General features: G+C 42.3%; 1 protein-coding gene across 1 annotated transcript in view; it reads left to right on the forward strand.

Moving 5' to 3' along the window:
• Window positions 1-316: 316 nt before the first annotated feature.
• LOC133018346 (dipeptidyl aminopeptidase-like protein 6) overlaps window positions 317-23,193 on the forward strand; it is a 57,137-nt gene continuing 34,260 nt past the window's right edge. Inside the window, exon 1 of the mRNA XM_061084693.1 lies at window positions 317-517. Coding sequence (XP_060940676.1) covers window positions 323-517 — 195 coding nt within the window. The 5' untranslated portion in view covers window positions 317-322. The remainder of the gene's footprint in view (window positions 518-23,193) is intronic.

Raw genomic sequence — 23,193 nt, forward strand, 5'->3', positions numbered from 1 at the left:
CAGTCCACCAGGCTGCCGCGCGCCTGGATGAAGCGGAAAAGGACATCGGATATTCGGCTTCACCTCCAGCAGTGACTCATCCACAATCCACAGATGCGTATTTGACAGCTGAGTATCTTCTCCTTATCTTTTTTTTTGGGGGGGTGCTCCATCCCTGAGGTGAAATCTGGCTGTCTGCCATCGGGTCTCCTCTGGAACAAATAGAGCTGCCCAAATAACACAAACAAACTAAGAGAGAAAGAAACCACACCAGAGGTCCGTCTCTGGCTCTGATATGCTCTAAGTGGGTTTTTTTTTATATATATTGGACTGGACCTGTATCATGGCTTCGCTGTACCAGAGGTTCACCGGGAAGATCAATACCGCCAATTCCTTCCCGCACCCACCTGAGGCCAGCCGGCTGCTGGGCGGACAGGTCGCGGACGAGGAGAACGCGGTGAAGAGCCCGCAGCAGCAGGTCGTCGACGGCCGGGCTCACGTACCGTACCGCAAGAAATGCGTGCGGGAGGACGAGGCTGTAAGACACTTCTGTTTTATTCGCCAGCATAACCCCCCTCTCCCCCCCCTCTCACCACACACTAATGGAAAATGTCCAGATGTGTCTTTAAGATCATTCATTTTTAATGACACAAGCGCACACACTCAACAAATGCAAATCTGTACAGGCCCACACATGGAGATATAGAAGCTCTCTCAGTGGTTTCACTTTCACAGGCTGTCCAAGAAAGTTTTAACAGCATGATTAATATCCTGTAGCAGCTTGTTGTTGGAACTGGTGTCGTGTTTAACTGCACTGTTTTGCTTTTCGTCTTCTAATAGTTGTGGAAAACCCAAATGTCTGTGTCACTGGAGCTGTCTGTGGTGCTGAAATGTTTTCGGTCGCACACGGGTGGTAGAAACACTGACAGTTTTTCTCTTCACAAAGGGATCTCTGGCAGCACTGACGTGGGTTCGATGCCGGTCACCATCTTGGCTGTTACCATGCTGTAGCCAGAACATTTGTTTCAAAAGCCTTTAGTGCAGATTAGAAGTGTGAACATCTTTAGGAACACATTTAAACTGTTTGTCTTAATACTTACTACTCTGGTGTGTTTTATATTTGAGAGTTAGTTTATCAGCTGGATGGTTATGTTTGGCTTTGGTCAGTAGTGTATCATAACTTGTTGTTGTTACTGTTATTCACAAATTCAGTTGCATGTAGCTATAACATGAAACTAAATATCCTCATACTGTACGAGGCAAATTAGTCTATTTTATTCTCCAGAGATTTAGTTTTCATTCAAAGGAGCTACACTGGGATAAAATACAAAAGTACTGTAGAAAGCATCAGGGTGCAAAACTGTAGGGTTGGTAATCCTGGAAAAGCCTTTTCATCTAAGCTACGCACCCAAAACAAAACACATGAACGTGCACCGCCTGACAACTGCTAGAAGCAGACTTTGCCGTTTGCTAATTGTTAACTTCTGGCTCTCGTCTTTGCTTCAGACCTGTATGTCTCTAAGACTTTATTTATGTGAAGTGAGAGCATGGGCAGGGTGTGCAGGCGCAGGCAGGTCAGTTAGTAACAGACGGTTACGCCTGCCAATTGGTCGTGAGTCCTGCAAGGACGACAGACACGACTTACTGCTGGCCATCGGATTTCAACAAAGAGGATAAAGTGTTACCTACCCTACCTTTTAAGTATAGTTCCAAATTAAACAGATCTGAGAACTTATCTCCCTGCATTGCTTTTTTGCCCAACATATCTGGTTTCCGTCCTCATCATCATCATGAAGTTGATCCTGGTTTCTTTCCTCGGCTGCAGATTTAATCGCCTGATCCAAATAGGAATAACTAAATAGAATCTCATCAGATATCTTTTCCCATGCATCTAATAAATGCTTCTCGCTCAACACCAGGGTTCTTCGTTTGACTTGTGGCATTCAGTGTTTGCATTTAGGTTATTTCGCAGAGTTTGTATCAAATTTGTCAGTTTTATGATCACCACTTATTTCTTAGGCCTGTTTTAAACTAGACGACAACAACATCAGAAAAAAGAGACTTCTTCTGCAAGATTAGAGACCAGATTTCTCCATGTGCTTCTCACTTTCCTTTCACCTTCTCCAACAAATAACCAACAGGTGAAATCAGTCTCTTTTTGGGGTTTTTGATTTCACTCTTCGAGCTCCTGCCTCCTTGCCGTCTTGCTGCTCAGACTTGTTAATACGTGTGTTGCTTGTTGCAGCTGACACCGGTTCAAACCAACAGCAAACACAAACACACTTTACTGGCCTCTCATCTGTAAATGGCTGCCAACACTGGGATGTTCCCCTGAATTATTGATGCTTGTCACATTGAGCACCAACGGATAAGGTTGGAAACAGGTTGAACGCTGGCACTGCACTGGCTGTCAACAGCAGCAGCACCAGGGTAAACACAAGCTTCTCCGTGATCTCTGTTCCCCCTTATTTCATTTAAAAGTCTCCATGTTGGCTATATGACTTACTAACAGTATATGAAGTACTTTAAAGAGGGCAATTCCAATAAGTCTCAATTAAACCTTGGGAGTGTGTTCCAGGAGTGGGACTGTTTTGTTCTGCCGGGTTTCCAACATGTGTATTAGGTTTGCACCGTTAACCTTGAAGTCACCTTTAGTCCTGATGTCCCCCTGAGCCGTGCTGAAGCATGAAATTGCCTTTTGCCTCAGAAGAAGGGCGGACCATTTCAAGGAGCTATTTCCAACCCCCCCCCCCCGCCTCCAGCGAAAGTTTGAATAAGCTGTTGTTGTTTCCATTTACTTTGCAGAGGGAGAGGGTGAGAAATGACTTTAAAATGCTATGAATTAGTTTTCCTTTATCTAGATATTTGCTCTTGTTTTGCCTGTTTTTCTAAAAAAAATTTACCTGCAGGTTGGATTGTGCGAGAAAGCGTTTTTGCTCAAAGCTGGTAGAAAAAGATGGAAGAAATCCGATTTATGTTTGTTAACTGCGGCGTTCCTCTAAGTGCCTGAGCTGACACAATGCAGCCCCTGCATCTTTGTCGGAGAGATGTGTGTGTTGTAGGATTGATTAATTGTTGCTGTGCTCTGCGTGCGAGCATCTGTGTTCTGGGCGAGAGTTTGAGTCACCTAGGGAGATATCAGCAGTCGTTCTTTCTCCTCGTTCCAAATAGAAACTCCAGTGTCCTAAATTAATTGCTGTTTTTGTGTAAAGGTGAAATATGGTGACATTTTACCTTCAGCCTGGCGCCTGGGGGCCCCTGCATGACCTCCCCCCTATTGATTATTTCTTTATTCCATTTTGTTTGTGTTTTTCATTGTAATAAATGAAAGATAATACACAGCTCTGCAGGGGTCGTAGTCAACTCACTGTGCCGTATGTCGAGTGGCAAAATAACATGACAAACATGGCAGCTTCCTCCTGAATATCTGCCAATTTACCACTGGAGGAGTTTGATTCATTACCTCTGCTAATTAAGGAGGTCATGCTATTATCAGCGTATGTTAATTGGCACGATTACCAGAAAACTACTGGGCAGATTTCTACAAAACTTGGTGGAAGGATACTGTATGGATTCATCCATTACATTTTGGTGCAGATCTGGATTAGGGGTAGAATCCAGGAATTTTGGATGTTGATGAAAAAACCTTGCATGTTTATAGGACTGATATCTGAGTTTTTGGTGCATATCAAATGAAAAATCGGAATCTAGTGGATTTAAACATGGTTTCATAAGTGCTGTTGGCTTTGTAAAGCTGCTGTATGGTAGCAAATAGGGTTAGAAACTTTTAACTAGCACCAATGTGTAGCTGAGAAACATAAAATGGCATTAAGGCTTGTTTTAATTTACGAGGATTGTTGGCTCTTGGCAGAGGTAATATACACTATGGTAATATGAATTTATGAGTATTCCAGTGGCGCAGAACAATAAAGAAAGTCATGTTCAACTACAATTAATATGTCTATAATCTCAAAGTAAAATTCCTCATCGTCTTCCAGTGAGTCCTGTGTTGTTTCAGACTGATAAACAGTCTGAGTGGATCATTTCACTAATTATAACTCAGGGAAATCACAGATTTCTCCCTCAAGATATCGAAGGTTTTTAAAATCTTCTACACTGTTATTAAACAAATGTGACGTGTAACTGTGAATTCATATTAAACGTAGTCACCAGTGATAAACTCATTCCCCACAGGTCCCACTTAATCTAAGACAATCTTATGCTATAATACTGTTCGTAATTCCCCCCCTCCCAGGCTTAAGATTTGTGATTAAACTGCACTGGAAAAGTGTCCTAATTTCACCTATAATCAGCTGCTCCTGTATAAAAAAAACACCTGCCTGTAAAACAAAGCTCTTATAACATAAAGAGAGTGTGATATTCTCCCCGAGGAGGCCGGTGGCAAAGTAGGGGTTTTCAAACAGCGAGGTTCCACTGCAGGCTTCGTCTCTGAGGACGAACGAGAGCTTTTTGATTTCTTTTTTGAGATTACAGCAGTGTTTTTTTTATACTTCACAGATTGTATTTCAGGGTTTGTGTCCAGCCTGTAAAGTGCCATCTATTGATTACTTAAATTTCCGTGTTAGGAAACTTGTTAATACCCATGTCTTTGTCCTGCATTAGATCACAGGGAATTGGATTTTAAAAGCAGTAATTCATAAATCACCTTGGCAGAAGTGTACAATTCAATTCGTATTGGTCATAGTCTTGCCTAGGGCTGGCACACACACACACACACACACACACACACACACACACACACACACACACACACACACACACACACACACACACACACACACACACACACACACGCACACACACACACCCACACACACACACACTGCCTGTCCTCATATGCACTTAACTGTGCCTTCAACTTAGAGATACTCCAGATATGAGTGAGACAGTTTGGCCCTTCGTCTCAGTTTAGCTCTGAGTTTCCTTCGAGGTCCGTAGCTCAGATAAATCAGGCAGACAGAGCTCCGCCATTAAAGAGGAAGAGAGCAGCGAGATGTGAGTGGCTGTCCTCATTCTCTCTGCTGCTGCGCTAACTGAGCGCTTCTGGTGACGACTGCTCACTGGAGACTTTGTCACCTGCTGCATTCCTCTTAAAATGATGATGACGTGTCCCAAGGTGACCGTCTTACACAACACAGGTGGTGTTTCAAAAAGCCAGATGTGCGTTTTCAGTGTGTGTGTGTGTGTTTGTGTGACTGCTCATTTATCTGGCTCTGTTATTATCCGTTATTAGAGTTAGCAGTGGAAAGATTAGAGGAATGGGGGGGATGGAGAAAGATGAAAAATTAACTTGGTTTGTTTGTTTGCAAGCAAGATTATGCAAAAACTACTGGACAGATTACCTCGAAACTTGGTAGAAGGATACGGTGTACGTGAGGGAAGAACCCAGTACATTTCGATGGAGATCCTGATGAGGGGGTGGATCCACGATTCCTTTTTTCACTTGGTTTAACTTTGCAAGATGGTGTTTTTTCACCATTTTCACTGATTTCCCAAAATTCAGTCACATTTTTGAAAGTTCAGTGTGTAGAATTTATTGACATCTAGATCAGATAATTACTCTTTCAAAGCTGAGGGAAGTATTTGACTCTCTAGCTTCTAAATGCTGGACCTGTTCATCAGCTCATCACTACCTGTCTGTGTGCTGACACTAGATACATTTGTAGATACCATCTTGTTTCAGGGTAGGCCGTGTGTAGCAGCCTGCTTCGGCTCATGAGATCTGAGACTGGAGCAAAACAGTAAAACTGAGGGAATGGCGACATGCTCCATTGAGCCACAGGGGACTGCTGAGTCAAGAGATAATTCTCTGTGGTTTCCACCAGGGATTCATTTCCCATAGTCGTCTGATTCTTAAACATATTGAACCTGGATCACAAAGCTAATACCAATATGTAACGAGTTGGCCAGAAATACAGGACGCAATCGATCCAAGTGCTTAACACAAGGCAAAGCAACAAAAAAACAATGAATAAAAGCTATTTTAAGTCATATAAAAGACAACTGCATTACACTGAGAACAGAATCAGCTCAAAACAAAGTAAGATAAAAAATGTGTTAGATAAGAAATACAGGCAATGTAACGTTGCTGACCATTAAGACCAGTCTGCAGCAAAAGGCACACGAGGCAAATGTGCTGTCACCCAGTGCCGCCTGCCCCCTCCTCCCCTCAGGACAGCACAGCATCCTCAGCAGGACCTCTTGCTCAGCGTTGCCATGGCTGCAAAGGTGGAAAGGGTGAGGCTGCAAGCTCTGGAAACACACACACACACACACACGCACACACACACACACACACACACACACACACACACACACACACACACACACACACACACACACACACACACACACACACACACACACACACACACACACACACACACACACGCACACACACACATGCACTGCTGCTGGTTGGTGGCTCTGACAGCCATCTGGAGATGACGCAGGCCTCACATTGCCCACTGTGTGTCCACCCATTGTGTCATGAAACACGTTCCGTCCACCGTAACCATTTTGTTTTGCTTTTCACTTCAGTCTGAAAGCAGTCGTTCCCTCTGTGGACCCTAATGACCACGAGTCTCTCCTCCTGTTTCAGCGTCTCGGTCCCTGCTGACTGACGTATTCACTATCGACAAGTGTTTTTTTTCCAATTTGTCCCTCTATTCCCGGCGGGCTTCTCAACAGGTCATTCACCCCCCCGGTATCTCACTGCTCTGTTCCACGCCATCGATCATCCTGCCTCTCTCACCACCTCCCCGCCCCCAACAGACCTGTCAACAGCACGTCTGCAGGTCGCCCTGCCTCCGCCGCCGCCGCGCTGTGAGACTGTCCCTCTTCCTCTCGGTGATTTACTGTATTATTACACAAGCTGACAGGGCTATCAGTCAGCGTTTAAATACAGACGACCCTTATTACTCCGTGATGAGACGAGACGAGGATCCTGACCATTGGTTGATTCTTGGCCTCGGCCGTTTACAATAGATTCTAGATCACAAGAAGAAATCAACCCATTATCAGCCGTCATTAAAACCACCTTTTTTAGTATTTTTTGATATCGGTTATATTTTAGGCTGGGCAATTATTATCATTATTATTAAATCAATAGCAATATAACAAAGGTTAAATACATATCGATGACTATGAGTATGCATTGTGCAAGCACAGTGAGAAGGTGAAACACAAAAATCGACAACCTTCATGCTGGAGCAAAAATCAGTTTTTGCACTTAAAAGAAATGATAATGTGACAGAAAAGTTAATTGTGGATATCGACTGATCTAATGATCTTTGTCTTGATTTAATTGTTTACCAGACCGTCCAGCCCTGGTTTTACTAAAATGTATCTTTTAATCCTTTTCATTTTTTAGTTTAATAAATTTATCAAAATGTAGTCAATAACATGCAGCATAGAAAGGAAAATCCACTCAATCATCAGCCTTAGTGTTGATCTTCTACTAACTTCACTGTCGATATATAAAAGGTTTCTGCTGCTTTTAAGCGTGAGCAGCTAAATATAACCGTCTTTGAACCTGGCTCGTCCCCATTTCCTTTTCTCCTCTTGTTCCCTTCTCATGTTTTTTAACTTCGGGTATTGTTTTCAGTGTTTTCCTTTTCCGAGGATTAGCTTCTGTAGTCGGATGGTTAATAATGAGTGCCGTTCCATTTAAGAGAGGAGGAAAGAGCAAACAGTTGACTTCACTCTCTTCTCTTTGTCAAAATGGCAGTTTTTATTTATTACATGGTGCCATCTCATTGAAATAACAAACAAACAGGAAGATCTTGTTTTAATAGCTTTTCCATGCACTGTGTCTATTTAGCCACTAGAGACTGATGTCTTACAATCATTTCACCAACTCTGTACACTGTACTGTACAGATTAATATGCAGTTCTGTAGGTGAGGCTTTGCTTCATTTGAACACAAACTCAGACACAGTATTTACAAACAAACAAAAAACAATCAAACAAACAAACAAAAAAACAAAAAAACAAACAAACAAAAAAAAACTAGCAAACAAACAAACTAACACATTTTATTTGTACATCCCATATTTACAATTTGTTCACATAGAGTTTAACAAGGTGCAACCCACTGAAAACGCTCGACAAGAGTGAAGAAAAACTCCAAAAATAACTTTTAGGAAGGAAAAAACATAGAAACCTCAACAGACTGAGGGATGCCTCTCCCAGGACGGACAGAAGAGCAACAGATGTCATGTGTAGCAGAGCACATCAACAGAATAATGATATTTACAAGATACATGAGTAAAGACGGTGTCTAACATAATTGGAGAGGCGTATCAATGTTTAAAGTATTTATTCAAAAGAAATTGTCTGACAGAGATGAAGGGCAATCTAGTTACTGCAATACCTGTATATCATAGGATCATATTATGTTAATATTGCAATAACTAATAAGGTCAAAAATGCATCAAATATACAGAAAAATCAAGATTCTTTCCTTCACTGCTTCGAGCCAATCAGCTCGCTCGGCTAATGTCTCATCTAGGCAGAAGAAGATGATAATGTCACCTCTCATTAGGACTGTAAAGGTTATACAGTCACTAAGCAACCTCAGCTACACCAAGACACTGCTCTGACACAAAGACCTTTTACTTTCAGAGACATTGCTTGATTGCAATTTTGCTCACGAAGGGTTACAGATCAAATTCTCATTGGAGGATGCATCACAGCTGTTTGTCCTGTAGAAGCATCTGTGGGTTAAGGCGCTCGATCTTTAAGCTATCATCAATGCAGCAACACTTCATGCTCACAAATGTTAGTTTTTCTGATCAAATAAGATAAGTACTCGAAATAGATCATCAATAATGAAGACAGAGCTTTAAAGTCAGTAAAGGATATTTCTCCTACAACGTTTCTGTCAGCTGGAGTTAGAGCAGCCGAGTGAAGATACGTTTCTCCCGAGTCCTCTCACCGACGGTTCCCGGGCTGAGATCAGGCAGCAGTAATCTGTTGTGTCACGTGGGCAGATTCTCTTATCGACCCCCCCATGATACAGCAGCGACACATGCACGCAGACACACAACGTACCGTTTAACGGGTACATAAACACATGCACACATGCAGAATTAGGAAAGAAAGTTGGCGCTGCAAAGTCAACAGGTTCTGCTCTACAGTCACAAGTTCCATTGACTGTAGTTGTGAATATTAGAGTGAATGGTTCTTTGTCTCTATATGTTGACCCTGCGTTATGCTGGCAACCTGAAAGTAAAAAATACATTCATGGTTCCGTCCATTTATCTGGCGAATGGCTCAATCGTGTGCCTATGATGTAATTTGGAGACAGAATTCGTGCAGTAGTGTTGGAGCCAAGGTACTGAGGTCCTGTCGATACACATGCTCGACCAATCAATCAATCAATCTCAGTTGTCAATCATGATGTTTCACCTTGTTTTTATAGCATCATGCAATTAACCCAAAAATGGCAGAAACCATCTTTGAGAACCATTTATTTGATGCATATTTTGACTTTTTATTTCGTCACATGTCCCATTCATGAACCTGGAGGAGGTTACGACCTTTACTGAAGCAAGCCACCAGGTGGAGATCGAGATACTTTCGGGTAGCAGTCATGTCGTCCGTATTCATCTTTGACACTCTGACTTTACACTGGATGAAGAGCAAGGGGGAAGCTTAAAGGTTCAGTGTGTCGAATTTAGTGACATCTAGTGGTGACGTTGAATGGTGCAGCTTAATACCCCTCATTTCACCCTCCCCTTTCAAACATGAAGGAGAACCCGTGGTAACCTTCAGTTGTCATAAAAACTCAAAAGGTGTTTAGTTTTACAGACTGGGCTCCTGTAAAGACACACATGGTGGCCTCCGTAGAGAGCCCCCCCTACCCAGATGTAAACATAAAGTTGTTAAATGAAAAATGACCCATTCTTTGGTAAAGAAAACAACATTTCGTACAATTTAGATTCCTTCCACCTGGATCTTACAGACTGGACCTTTAATAACATCTGTGAGGGCCACGTTACATTCGATCGTGGCGGCCATCTGTGCCATTAAGACAATCAAACCAAAGGCAGCCATTGTATATTGAGTTTGTTGCACCTGGGTTGAAAAAGCCAAAGGGTCTGGGCTGGATCAAAGCTCTGCTGGCGTTGGTTCACTCCCAATATGATGCCAGGGCTAAGCAGGCCCAGTCCTGCCTCCGGGCTCTGGTATAGCCTTCAGATGAATAACACATGAGGTAGGTTTTCATGTTGCATCCACGCCAGAACTCTTGTGTGCATTCCAGTCTGCACACCGGTGACAGGAGAGAAAGTCCATGCAGCCATGAAGGTGGGTTTGAAGCTTGTTACTTCTCGTATGGGAATAAGCTCAGTATAAGTAATAAGAGTAATAAGCTGTTTGCTGCATCTTATCTCTGGATTAGTGGTGTGCTGTGTGTGTTAGTGTGTGTATCTGCTAACTCACCTCTTGTGTGCAGGTGCATGTGGGTCATTGTCACTGTAGAGGGCTTTTTCTGTCGAGCACATTCGATTTGTATGGACTCCACCATCTCCAGTCGATATTTCTCTCCTCTTCCTCCGAGTCTGAATGAGACCCAGAGCTCTGGAGATGGGGGGGGGGGGGGAGGTATAGTCTGCGTTTCCCTGAGCTGGGAGTCGAGCGCCGACTTTTGTGATGATGTTGAGAGTGGCGCTCGCATGGAGCTGAGAATAAATGGGGGAGGGAGGGGGGTAATGATTGTGTGGTGTAGCGGAGGTGGAGAGAACCGGGAGCGCTATTGAGTGATTCGCTATTCTGGAGCTGGCAGCCTGTCAAATCGTAACCCCCCCACCAAAGATAGGAAAGCCAAACAGTGATGATTGATGTTGCTCTGCTCAGTGTATTGGCTGATGCATCATGGGAATACAGGGGCTTTATGGCTGGTGGTGAATGGGATGGCATCGTGCTGTGCTCACATTATGGTTTATTTGCTGAGACAAACACACAAATGTTGTTAGTTTCAAGCTGAAGTTATCAATCCAGAACCGATTCAGACCCAGATGTCTGTTCTTAGAATTTTTAAATTAACATGAGGGCTTTTTTCCATGCAGTTCTTACAGGTTTCTTCTTTACAGTGAAGCAATTTGTTGTTTGAATGATTGGGAACTGAGCTTTTGTCCACCTGGGAGCAGCAGCAGAGGTTATGAATACAACAGAGGAATCTTATCACTTTATAAAGTTAAATGTTAGCAAACCCTGGCTTATTTGCACCTATTCGGAGGGAGTGTTTCTGGCCACCTAATCAGTGTGAGTTCATCAGTTTAGCTCAATTTTGGTCTCCACCAGATCCTGAGGGACATTGGCTTTCATCCCCATAAAGTCTTGAATCTTGTTTTCTTTGAGATGTCATTTTGATATATGTATTTTTTTTGTGTGTGTCCATTGCGTGATAGAAACGTCATCACATTATCCTGCTGTATTCAAATAAGCTCAATTGCACATTTTACCAGATCTGACCACAAAAGTTTGAGAAATGCATTTTTCACATACAGCCTGTCCGGATGCATCTCTGAAGGCATCTTATGAGTGACATCTTTCACGTTACACAACTAAAATATTTCTACTATATATGGCAATACTTAAGTGCAGCTTTAAGTTATAACCCTGACCTTTGTAGGTTTGTGTTTACCGAGAGCTGCCTGCATTGTTTTTCTGAGCCTTCACCAGTGAAAGAAGCTCAGCACGGTGGTGGAAGCAGCAGCAGCTGTCACACCTGACACTTCATTCAGTATTCCTGCAAAGCCTCGAGGGCACAGATACAATGTGCACTTACAGGTATTAGCTTCACTGGGTCACCGCCTTCGTCCGCCCGACCTCCCGAGACTTAAAAGAAAATTCCAGCCTGTGTCGGCCCGTCGCTGTGTGAGCAGCACTTTTATCAGCCCAGAAATTCAGTGTTGAGTGGGTGAATTGCTCCGGGGAGAGAAAAGTAGAGGAGAGACAGGATAAACAACCCTGGTTAAAAAGCACCATAAAGTGGGCCGGCTCTGCGTGTGGTGTGTAATGCTGATCTGTGCTGAACAGCCAGACGCAGCTAATGGTCCAGGTAAGTGGTTCAGTGCTGATTGTTGTGTGAGGGGCCCGATCGCTCCGGCCTCATCCCTCCTCAACCTCCTCCAGGGCTGTTGTGTTTCAGAGAGAAGCTGAAGTCAGACCCCACTTTCTGGGGGATTCTCTCTCAAAGTGGCCACTGGTGTGATGTAATCATTCACTTCAGTACTGTACTTAAATACATTTTTCAGGTATTTTTCCTTTTTAAGTTTATTGATTTTCAGGTACTTTTCACTTTTACTCTACTGCATAAAACAGCAAATGTCTGTACTTTCTACTCCAAACTCCAAACTCAAGTACTTATTTACTTTTACTCAAATAGAAAAATTAATCTGGTTCTTTAACTTTTGATACTCTATTTATATTTAAAGGCAAGCACTTATTTACTTTTACTCTAATAGAAAAGTTGATGTAGTACTTATCCTTTAAATACAAGTACTTTAAGAATACTAAAATGCAAGTACGTATTTACTTTTACTCAAATATAAAATTGAATGTAGTAGTTTTACATTTTTACATTTTTGTCAATTTTTTTGTACTTTTACTTTCACCTCCATTGGTTTAACCACAGTGGATATTCTTGGGTCTCCTTGCTGACCTGTATTTTTCCTGAGACAACAACAGACACACACATACACACGCACACACACACGCACCATAGACCAACACTTTGTATTAATGCTTAGAACTTAGTGCTGAGATGCTGACAAGGGGATTATTCTTACTGAGAGCTGAGGTGTGTCTCTGTGTATATGACAGGGTCATCATTCTCTCCGTCTCTCTCTCTCTCTGAGTCCACATCACTCCTCACTCACTCTCCAACACCGACACTCACAAGCTGCTGCTCCGTCCGTCACAATGAGAACACACAAGTTGTCCCGGCTGGAGAGACTGTGGAGGGTGAGTATGTGAGATCTTCTCAGGGGGACACGTGCGGCTCTTGTTTATTAAATGTGCCACGTGAAGCAAGTTGGCGTCTCTCTCTCTCCTCTGTCTTAATTATGACTTTTAATCAGCAGGTTACTGAGCATTTGAAGAACAAGCTGTCATATTTTAGACTTGAGGAAGTGTCAGCGTTGGTTATTTATTTATTTAGCTCTCAAACTGTCTGATGATATAATGAGTATTTCAGCTGACAGCCAACGTTGTAAATTGTTGTTAGTTTGCTGCAAAAATAACAGTCGTTATATCTATAAAGTTCATATCTGGTAAACTTGGTCACCTGGTCTGGGGACACGCTGAAGGGCAGTTTGCCGTCATCAACGTATATTACGCGGTTTTATAGATTCAATAGAGGGATTCTGTATAAGAATCTTTTACTCCAACTGAACCTACGTATGAATAAAATGTCACATGTTTTTGATATTGTGTTCCTGTCTGTTGTGGTGACATGTTAAATCTAAAAGCAGACAAGCAGGATCCAGCAGAGAAAAACTTTAATGCACTTGACTCGGAGGCATTAACTGTGGTTAAGCAAAGGTTGCAGTGTAATGCACAGAGTGCTTCCTCATCCCTATCATGCATTATCAGCTCTTTTTTTTCACTAAGATACATATTTAATATACGGCCCATTAGACAAAGGTGGAGCTCAACAGTACAAATATTAAGTCTGGATCCACCACTGATAGGATGCCATAATTACTCCCTTTGTAGTTTCTATTAATAATAAACTTTCCTCACTCATTTTGTTGAGTATTAAAGCATCCATATTTCTAACTCTTGCCCTGTCAACCAGTCGGCTCTGTTTGCTCCAGACTTCTCAACCCGACCTTTCCCTTCATCCATTCACCCTTCTACCTCATCCCTCGCTCTACTACATTTCTGCATCCCTTCATCCCCCTTCCCTGATCCCTTCATTCTTCTTTTCCTTATCTCATCTCCCCTCTTCCTCCTTCCCTCCTTCCTACCTGCATCACTTTATCTTCCTTTCCTCATCCCTACCCACGTCCATTCATCCTTCTTCCCTCATCCCTTCACCGCCCGCCCCACATCCCTTCATCCTTCCTTCATCCCTACCCGCATCTCTTTATCCTCTTTCTCTCACCTCACCCTTTCATCCTCATTCCCTCTTCCCTACCCATATCCCTTCATCCTTTCTTTCCTCCCTCCCGCATTCCTTCTTATTCAGTTTGGTTCATACCCTTTGCCCATCTCATTATAAGCTCAGGGCGGATGATGCCTGAGTTGAAACCCCCCACACGGACTCTTCTTTCGCCCGGTTACCAGTTTATCCTCCGTGACCAGCATATGAGACATTCCTTTTAACTCAACATCCAACAAATCGTTTTCCATTCAAACCTTTAATCACATATTGTAGGTTTGGCCCTTGGTTGTGACGCTGATGTGTAATCACAATGTTGCTGGTTTGGACATTTGTTCCACTCTCTTGTCGTTTACGGCCACCACTATTCCCTCACCACCAGCACTAAAAACAACTCGATAAAAAAATGTCAACTTACTTTAAGCTGTTTTTTACGCACTGTATTTGTGCATTTGTGGAGCATTAAGCAATCTCATCGAGGACATCGTAATTCATTTTCCCCGGTGTGTGTACACACACTCAGGAGCTCTGCAGGGCAAGATGTTTTCACTTGATGCTATCGGCGTCACACGCGGAGCGGGAGGCGATGAAACAGTGTCTGGCTTCGATGGACTCGGGCAACAGCTTAGCGGCTGACACTGATCTCGCTCGGCGTCCTGGGATTTTGTCCTTGTGGCTGCCGTGATGCCTGAAATATGTATTTGCTTTGACGTGACACAAGTTTGACACGAGCGTCTCAAACCTGGATCCAAATCCCCGATGAAGCTGTAGCAGAGACCTGACAGTGTACAAGCTGTCACAATGTCTTCATATTTTATGTTTCAATGTTTCACATAGAAGTTTATTTAAAAAAAACAGCGTTTGTAGCAACTTTCAGGTTTGCACTCATCTCCGGACATTTTACGTTAATTATCCAGAGGGGCTGTTTGTGAGAAGATAAATATTCGAGTCAGTTGCTCTGAGTATTTTCTGGAAATGTTCCTGCCAGCCCCCTGTGAGATGTCCGAAAAATGTCACAGTGACCTGGACTAACAAGATAATTTCAAAACTATCTGGATGGGTAGATTCCTTCAGAGATAAAGAGATGGTGTTTATTTGTGGCCCTTTCAAGCAGAGCGGATGACAGTTGAATGACAGTAACAACACTAGAGAACCTTGTTTATTGCTTATTCTGTGTGGGAAGCTTATTAAATTTCTGTCTTTGTCTCTGTACTTACATGCGTGGGAGAGCGATACAGGTTTGTGTGTTTGTGTGTGTGTGTGTGTGTGTGTGTGTGTGTGTGTGTTTGTTTGTGTAAAATGCCTAATTTAAAGCCTGAAGTAATAATAAAGAGAGACAGAGATAAATAATTAAAAGTAATGTTGATTGGAAATGTTGGTCCTTGGGGAAAATGATGCACCCTGATGATGAAACCTTTTTTAAACGTGCAGTGAATGATGCACTTTTCATTCCGATGCTATAATTTGCCTTTAATTACTCCCCTCAGTATCTCTACTCTATCTTAAGAAGAATATAGGAACTGCACTGAGTTATGAATGATCCCGGTGAGAGTCAGTATATGACCCTGTTTTTTAACGTTTGTTATGATTTATAGCTCCCTGATCTGAATGTGCAGCACGCGTCGCTGTTAATTCCTCATTTATTGCCCTTGCGACCGAGCTTTATCTCCAACAAATTTACAGAACTACTGTACTTGCCAAACAGCAGTGTTTACTTTTTTTTTCATTTTATAACCCTCTTGTAACTCCTTGATGAGCACACATAAAGTTCATGAGGCTCGTAAGTCTGCTTTACAGGGACTGGATCAGCAGATGGGTTAATGCCCTGTGAATGCACTGCTGACTCACCCCGCTCAAGTCTCCGTCTACACGCCAGCTGCCCATGTGCTGCACTTAATGAACAACTTTACCATCTCCTTGTTGACATAACTTTTGCCGCCGTTGTGTTTTTATCGTCTGATTCCGAGAAGCTGCTCTGAACTTCTGTTTGCTCGCTTCTCTTTCAGCCCAGATTCCATAAAGGTGCCCCTGGGTGTTTTGGGTAAATTACTGCGATCTTCAAAGTTTGCTTTGATGAAATGAACTCGTGAAAAAAAACACTGAGATGTTTTCTCAGAGTGTTGTTAACTCTCCACACATTGGTTTTATGATTTGCAGATTAGGATGCTGGAGGGCTGTTGTTTTACATCCTTTTGTCTGTGCTAATCTTAAATCTAAAACCTAAATAAGATCAGGATTTTACGCCATCAAACCAGTCATGGTCTAATATACAAACTAGAATTGCATTCAGTAAGTAGAGTGCATATCTTTACCAGGTCCCAATATTCTCCTGATGAAACCACATTAATATTCACCAGATCCAGTTTTTTTGGATCTTCACCAAATTTCATGCAATCATAAATATCAGTCTCTTAAATTTGCCAAATGTTTTCCTCTCTTAGAAATCAAGGAAAACATAAAAAAAATGCCCTTATGTTAAAGAAACAAACAAAAATCTTTGAGAGAAAAATCCTTCCTCTGCCCACTGATCTGGATCTGCACCAAAATGTATTGTTTTCTCTCCAGACACATATCACAAGTTTCATGGTAATCACTGTAATATTTTTGCATAATTATGCTGAATAACAGACAGAATTGCACCTGTGTGGTGTGGAAATGTTTAAATGTATTCATGTCATTCCAGCCATATTTGTAAAACACTTAGTAGAACAAAATTGTGTTTCTTAGGCGCTGTCTGCATGTAAAAAAGTGATTTAAAAAATATAATAATAAGCATAATAAATACAATGGTTTATAAGTATTTAAGATACTTCAGAGTTTGTAATGAATCCATATATTTTTGTATGTAGAAAACACACAAAATAATTTGTCTTCAGAGCAATATGGATAATGAATACAAGCAAGGGATGATGTGTGAAAGCAGTGATGATGTGTTGACTTGCTTCTTTGAGAACATCATCAAAAGTGTGGGTCTAGTAAAAAATATATATATTTCAAAAAACGTATTTCACAAGCTTTCCCCTCTGAGCCCAAAGACAAATAATTGGTTACCGCATGCGTCCCCGTGGTCTCTCGCTCTGAGCTCAGAGGCTCCTTCAGTACTCATCTGTCTTCTTTGTTTGATGTTCCTGAGCAGACTCTTGTTCCCCGGAGATATCGGAGTCTGCAGTTTGAAGGAGCCTGCCTTTGTGTCTGGTAAATTAAAATTGGAGCAGATGAGCGTTAAGTGCACAGGAACCTAATCTTGCAGTAAATGAAAGGTTTGTGGGTCTGGTCGGGACTGCTGGGATCTACGAGGCCCAACTGGGATCACGGTGTAAGCTCCCATTATCTGCAACTGTTATACTGTTTCCCACTTATTTTCTCCAGGGGTATATATATTCCCCCTGCTGCTTTTGTCAGACACTGACCTGCGTGGGTCTTTTATTTCTGCTTGAGTGCAGTGGTAGTCACTGAAAAGCTGCCACGGCGCTCGATGGCGTGCCGTGGAGACGAGCTGCATCTGTGTCCTCAGGGGATCAAGAGCCTCGGGATGAAGTGTGTGACTTTTGTGCAGGTGATAGAGACTGGTGAGATCTGTTGTTTAGGGATCACAGGAGAAAAATAGATTAGGTGTCTTCATATAGATTATGGAAAATAATCAAAAACAGGAATCCCCTCACCTGCCATGTACAGTTACTCCCTGTAGCCTTGCAAGAGTTGGATGTTAACTTTAGTTTGATCATCAGGGAGATGGTGGGAGGATGAAATTGCTTCTTTCAAACTAAATAGAATTCAGTATTAATGTTGGTAATCAACTGGGGAAGAAGAACATGTGTGAGCCTGTGGAGGAAAACACGAGCTGGAGGCAATAAACAAATAAACAACAAAGGGAAAAAAATCTCATTAACACATTTAACAGTGCACTTCATGGCAGGAGTCAAGCATTTTCAGCGGCAATAAAAATATCGATTTGGTGCTTGTGAACTTGAAATTTGACTTAACGAATGTACAGTAATGTAATATAAACACCCACATTGACTTAAGTGAACCAACTGGTGCTGTTGTTATTACTTAACGAGTAAGTCGACGAGCGGGGGGGGCAGCCTTCCCAGAAAAACAGTTAAGTATTGATGAGGGTCAAGGAGGAAGGCTCAGAGGTCAAGCAGTGATACAAAGTTAATTAAATTTTTTATAGCGTGTGTGTTTTTATACATGTATCTTAGTGAGGACCATTTTAGGCACAGACCCTACAGAATGAGGACATATTTACTCCTTCAAATGGCTGTTTGAGGGTTAGAAGTAGGTTTTCTGGTTAGGGTTAGAATTAGGTTAAGGTTAGGGTTAGGATTAGGCAGTGAGTTTTGATGGTTAGGATGAGGGGCTAGGGAATGTATTAGTCCAACAAGTGTCCTCACTTAGACAGTAGTACAAACGTGTGTGTGTGTACGTGTCAACCAGAGAATGGTAGATTGATTGTTTCCCCTGAAAAGTCCTCTCTTGGTAAAAGACCAATAATGAGTCTGATTAAAGTTTTGTGGACTTGTTAATTACCGCTGTGTAATCTCCAGACAGTGAAGAAGTGCCTCCGCCTGCTGCCGTCTGGAAAAGGTCTCTGCCGCTCATCAGGCCGATTCTTTTCCTCTGGGCCACATTGATGACCTTTAAGTACAGTAATGATTGGTGATGAACCGAGGAGTGCGTGGCAGCCTCGATACTTCGACCCTTCGTGGGATTTACGGCTGCAGCTCAGCTGGAGGAGTGGAGCTGCAAACAGCAGTATTTACAGTGGGCGAGGCAGGTGTGCTTTCCAGCTGGGGGGGGGGGGGGGGGGGGCGGCTGCAGGAGCCGGAGGGCAAAGGGGACGTGACTGATGATGGAGTTGGCCCCCGGCTGACAGCTGGCAACACGGCTGAGTGGAAACAGCTTGTTCCTAAATCAGCAGCTTTTGTTGATTGATGGGATTGTATTGGCATTGGAGAACAGTTTGAATTTACAGCCGTTCTTCTCTATTTTTTGATTCGAGCTAATGACGAGGGTCACCCTGCGTGTGTCAGAGAGCCGGTGACCCTCAAAAGAGCTTCATAACTTCATTGGTCCAAACAGGTCTAGAGTATATTACCTTTATTTCTCCTCTAACTTGTTTCTGTTACACTCCTCAATCAGACCTCAGCAACAAGTCAAATGCTTTTAACTAACTCAGATTCTTGCATCTTTACACTGACTCCCTGTGAGTTTTAGAACTAATCATAAGATCATTGCATCGTCCGGCTCCTTGTTATATCCCTTCAAATAAAAAAATCTGATTCTAGTAAATTTAAATGTTGTCGGACTGTTATGGGGCTTGTGTGCCATTCTATTTCTGTTTTACTAATTAATTCTTCATTTAATCTAATTATCTTGATACTTTTACTGTTTAATCTGTTTGCTCTACCATACATACATATACATACGAAGATGTTGATATTCTTATATGAATGCCCTATTCACCACAGCAGTATTGTGCTGTATGTTTGTCAGAAACCATAAATAGCCTTTCATTAATGCTGTAGAAAGAAAAACCTGGTGGATAAATGGTTTGCTGCCAGGTATTGTTTGTTTTAAGTGGTTGTGGCTGTGTGAGGCTTTCTGCTTTCGGCTGATAATGATCGGTCATCAAAAACATCTCTCCTGGCCTTTGTCAGGTGTCCTCTTCTTCCTCCCTCTCTCTTTCCTTCGGCTTTCTCCTCTGTCTGAAATGACAAAGTGATGAACATGAGCGCAGGCTGTGAGCATCAACCTCTTATAATTTGCTTCTATAACCCTGTCAATCTGTAAGTTAATGTCTTTATATTAAAACCTTCTTTATATTTCTGTATATGTATTTATTCCTGACCAACAAACAGATGTCTGACAACTAGTGATCACTGGGGGGAGCTAGCATTCAGTTCAAGACGTCCACACTGTTTATTGACAGATAAATAAATGGCTGTTTGTTGGTCCCCTAGACACAAAGAAAACAAGAAAAAAAACTCTTCCAATAACTTCAACATCACTCCACCTTTATTGTTCGGTGCAAAGTACTTGTTTAAGAACTCTGGAAGCCAGGATTTATTTGACAGCTGCCGTCTAGAGATGCTGTCTCAGGCAGCACATAAACCGTTGAATGATTAAATGGAATATAAATGAAAATTACTGTCAATTAGCTGATAAAAGTGTGGTTTGAAGGAGAGCGTGTGTTGTAAACACGAAGCCCCTGCTGGCACGCTCTGACACACTGCTTCATTTTCTTGTGCTTCTCCAATTAAGCCAGATTGTTCCGCGGAAGGTGTCCGTTGCCAGAGCCTACATGTAATGTGTAGCGATAATCAGCCGTTGTGCTCCTCGCTGTGTTTGGACCTCCCTATGTTTGCTTTCTGTTTAATGCAGTTTTCATCTTGTAAATCCTTTCCTGCTGGCTTCCCCCTCTCTTAGGAAACTCATATTTCTGTGCAGCTAATTGTCAGGAGCTTTCATCCTCAAATCTTTTGCTCAGCATCAGTAGAAAGCACCCGAGTACGAGTGAAAACAGTTAAAAAGGTGAGGAGAGAGAGGCAGTCACACATGCCAAGAATTTAAAAAATCTTCATTTGTGAAAATTCAGATTTCTGACACGGTTTCACTCGCTTTATGTCTGAATGAGAGGATGTGAATGTGTGTTTTTTGGGCTGTGAGGTAACAAAGGTTCTTTGTTCCCGTCTTAGTGGAGCTGTCCACAGTCGTGGTGCTGAAATCAGTCCTGGCAGTGAGCTGGTCATGCTGCTCCCTCAGGCCACATGTGGAACTGCACATTGACGGCAAATGCTTTGTTTACAATGCTACGTTTGGTTCGACGCGTGACCTTTTACACTTGACAGCCTGAATCGAGCTGGACATCGACCTGTTTGATCTGAAACATTATGAAAGTTTGTCCAAGTTCAGTCTGACTACTTTATATTTTCTCTCTACTTCTACCTGTATGCTTTGGGTTTGGTTATTGCAGACTTTTTTCAGACTTGCACTGAGACAGTACTGGTCCGATAAATGTAACCAAGGTCACATAGGTCTCTGTAGTTGTGACTCTTGAAATGTCACAAATTTGAATTTCATTGGAAATTGGAACACTTTACTTTATGTAAGATTTAAGAGATATACAGCCAGAGGATTATTAAACATCACGCCAGGTTCACAGTATGACCCTAACTTTGAGAAGGATGATGAGGATGATGATGAACCTTTGATGATGTTCACATTATCACACTCATTGTCCAAATGATGAGAAATACTTTAAAAACGTATTAAACGTTTAAGTTTGACCTCAGGTGATGACAGTTACTGGCAGTGCCTTGTATCCTCATGTTGAAAGTAATGAACAAGGATGTAATCGCAGGAGAAGCTAGATTGCACTGTTTAATTTGCTGGAGCAATCAAAACATGTCATGACTCAGTCTACCATACATTACTATTGCTGGGCACACAATTTCCTCTTACCTTTTATAATTTGCTCTATTTATTTCCATAAATTCATATATAAATCCACAAACCCCACATTGCTGTCTGTTATAAACAATAATCACCTACTATAGATAATAATATAGACACTGAAGACATTATAGCAACAAGACCATCTTTCCTTCACCTTTGCATGCCAAATATATCCTCCTCTCTGCCTGTGACTCACATCACAGACTCTCTGTCTTTCTATCTTTACTCGAGATTCTTCTGTTGCTTTTCCTCCAACAGATGATCGGTTCAAAAGGCCAGAAGTTGTGCAGAAACTGTGCACGGCTGCTGACTAAAAATCTCCTTCTTGCACGAGAGCCCTGTGTGCGTGTGTGTGTGTGTGTGTGTGTGTGTGTGTGTGTATTTGAGTGTGTGTGTGTGTGTGTGTGTGTGTGTGTGTGTGTGCAGCACAAATAGGCAGACAAGCTGTGCTAACAAGAATGTGGATTGTGTGCGCACAGAGATGTGACACGCGGCAAGAGAGAAGCAGCGCAAACAATGTTTTGTTTGGAGCTGGAACTATTTCTGCTCTATGTGGGAGGACGGCAGCGCTGCCTCTCAACAGCCAGGCCAGCAGAAAGCTTTTGTTTTATTGGCAGACAATGCAGCCATACTGGCAGACGAGTGCAATGAATGTGATTTTCATGGATATAGACACACCATGCTAATTTTTTCTTCCCCATACTGCCTAAACTGCAGGACACAGAACATTGTCAGTAAGGATGAAAACTAAAAATCCCTTCTCTAAAGAACTGCGCTCATATCTGGAAGTATATTTTGCATCGATTCCTGTTTCCATTTCCTGTTTAATGGACTTGCCAGTAATGAGCACCCACAGTGATCTGATCCAAGCTGACAGGTCTCCATATTATCAGCTGCTGCTGCTGCTGCTGGGAGTTGAGTGGTGAAGCCAACTGAATATGGGTCGAGGTGAAGGACAAAACCTTGAGCTGTCTTAATGGGGAAAAGGGGAAAAGTGTGGAAATGAAATAATGAAGCCGTGCAGTTTCAGACTGGGCTGTAAGACTTATAGACTTATTGGAGCCAACTCAAAGGATATTTCCATTACTCCAATTCACAATTTCTCTGAATAATTGTGTCTGGGTCAGAAATTATGTAGGGGCTGATCCCCTGGGGTGGGGGAAGGAGGCACTGGCCCCAGAGTTAATGTGTTCTGACTTTGAAGTAACCCTTTCCTGTCAGTCATTAATAACAGTAAATATGACAAAATTATATTCACTGACGTGTGGGTTTGAATCCAACAGTAAATAAGAAATGACTTAAATGTAACTCTATCAGGAATTGTCCATTGATGTTATATAATTGGCCCCTCTGTGCAAATTGGGACCCCTTAATGGCCCCCTATGAAAAACAATCCTAGATCAGCCCCTGGTGTGCATGGAGTCACTGATGCTGAGAAAAATAACTTAATAGCAGCCTGACATTTATTCTACAGTTTCCTCTGAAATTGTTGTCTCCGCTCAAAACATATCTCCATTACTCCAAAACACAACTTCTCTGAATAAATGTGCATAAATAATGAAAATTCGAGACTAAATCCTGAGAAGGATTCGGTTCAGGTACAGAGTTGAGGAGTGGGA

Source organism: Limanda limanda, chromosome 13 (genome assembly GCF_963576545.1).
Source record: "Limanda limanda chromosome 13, fLimLim1.1, whole genome shotgun sequence".
Lineage (NCBI taxonomy): Eukaryota > Metazoa > Chordata > Actinopteri > Pleuronectiformes > Pleuronectidae > Limanda > Limanda limanda.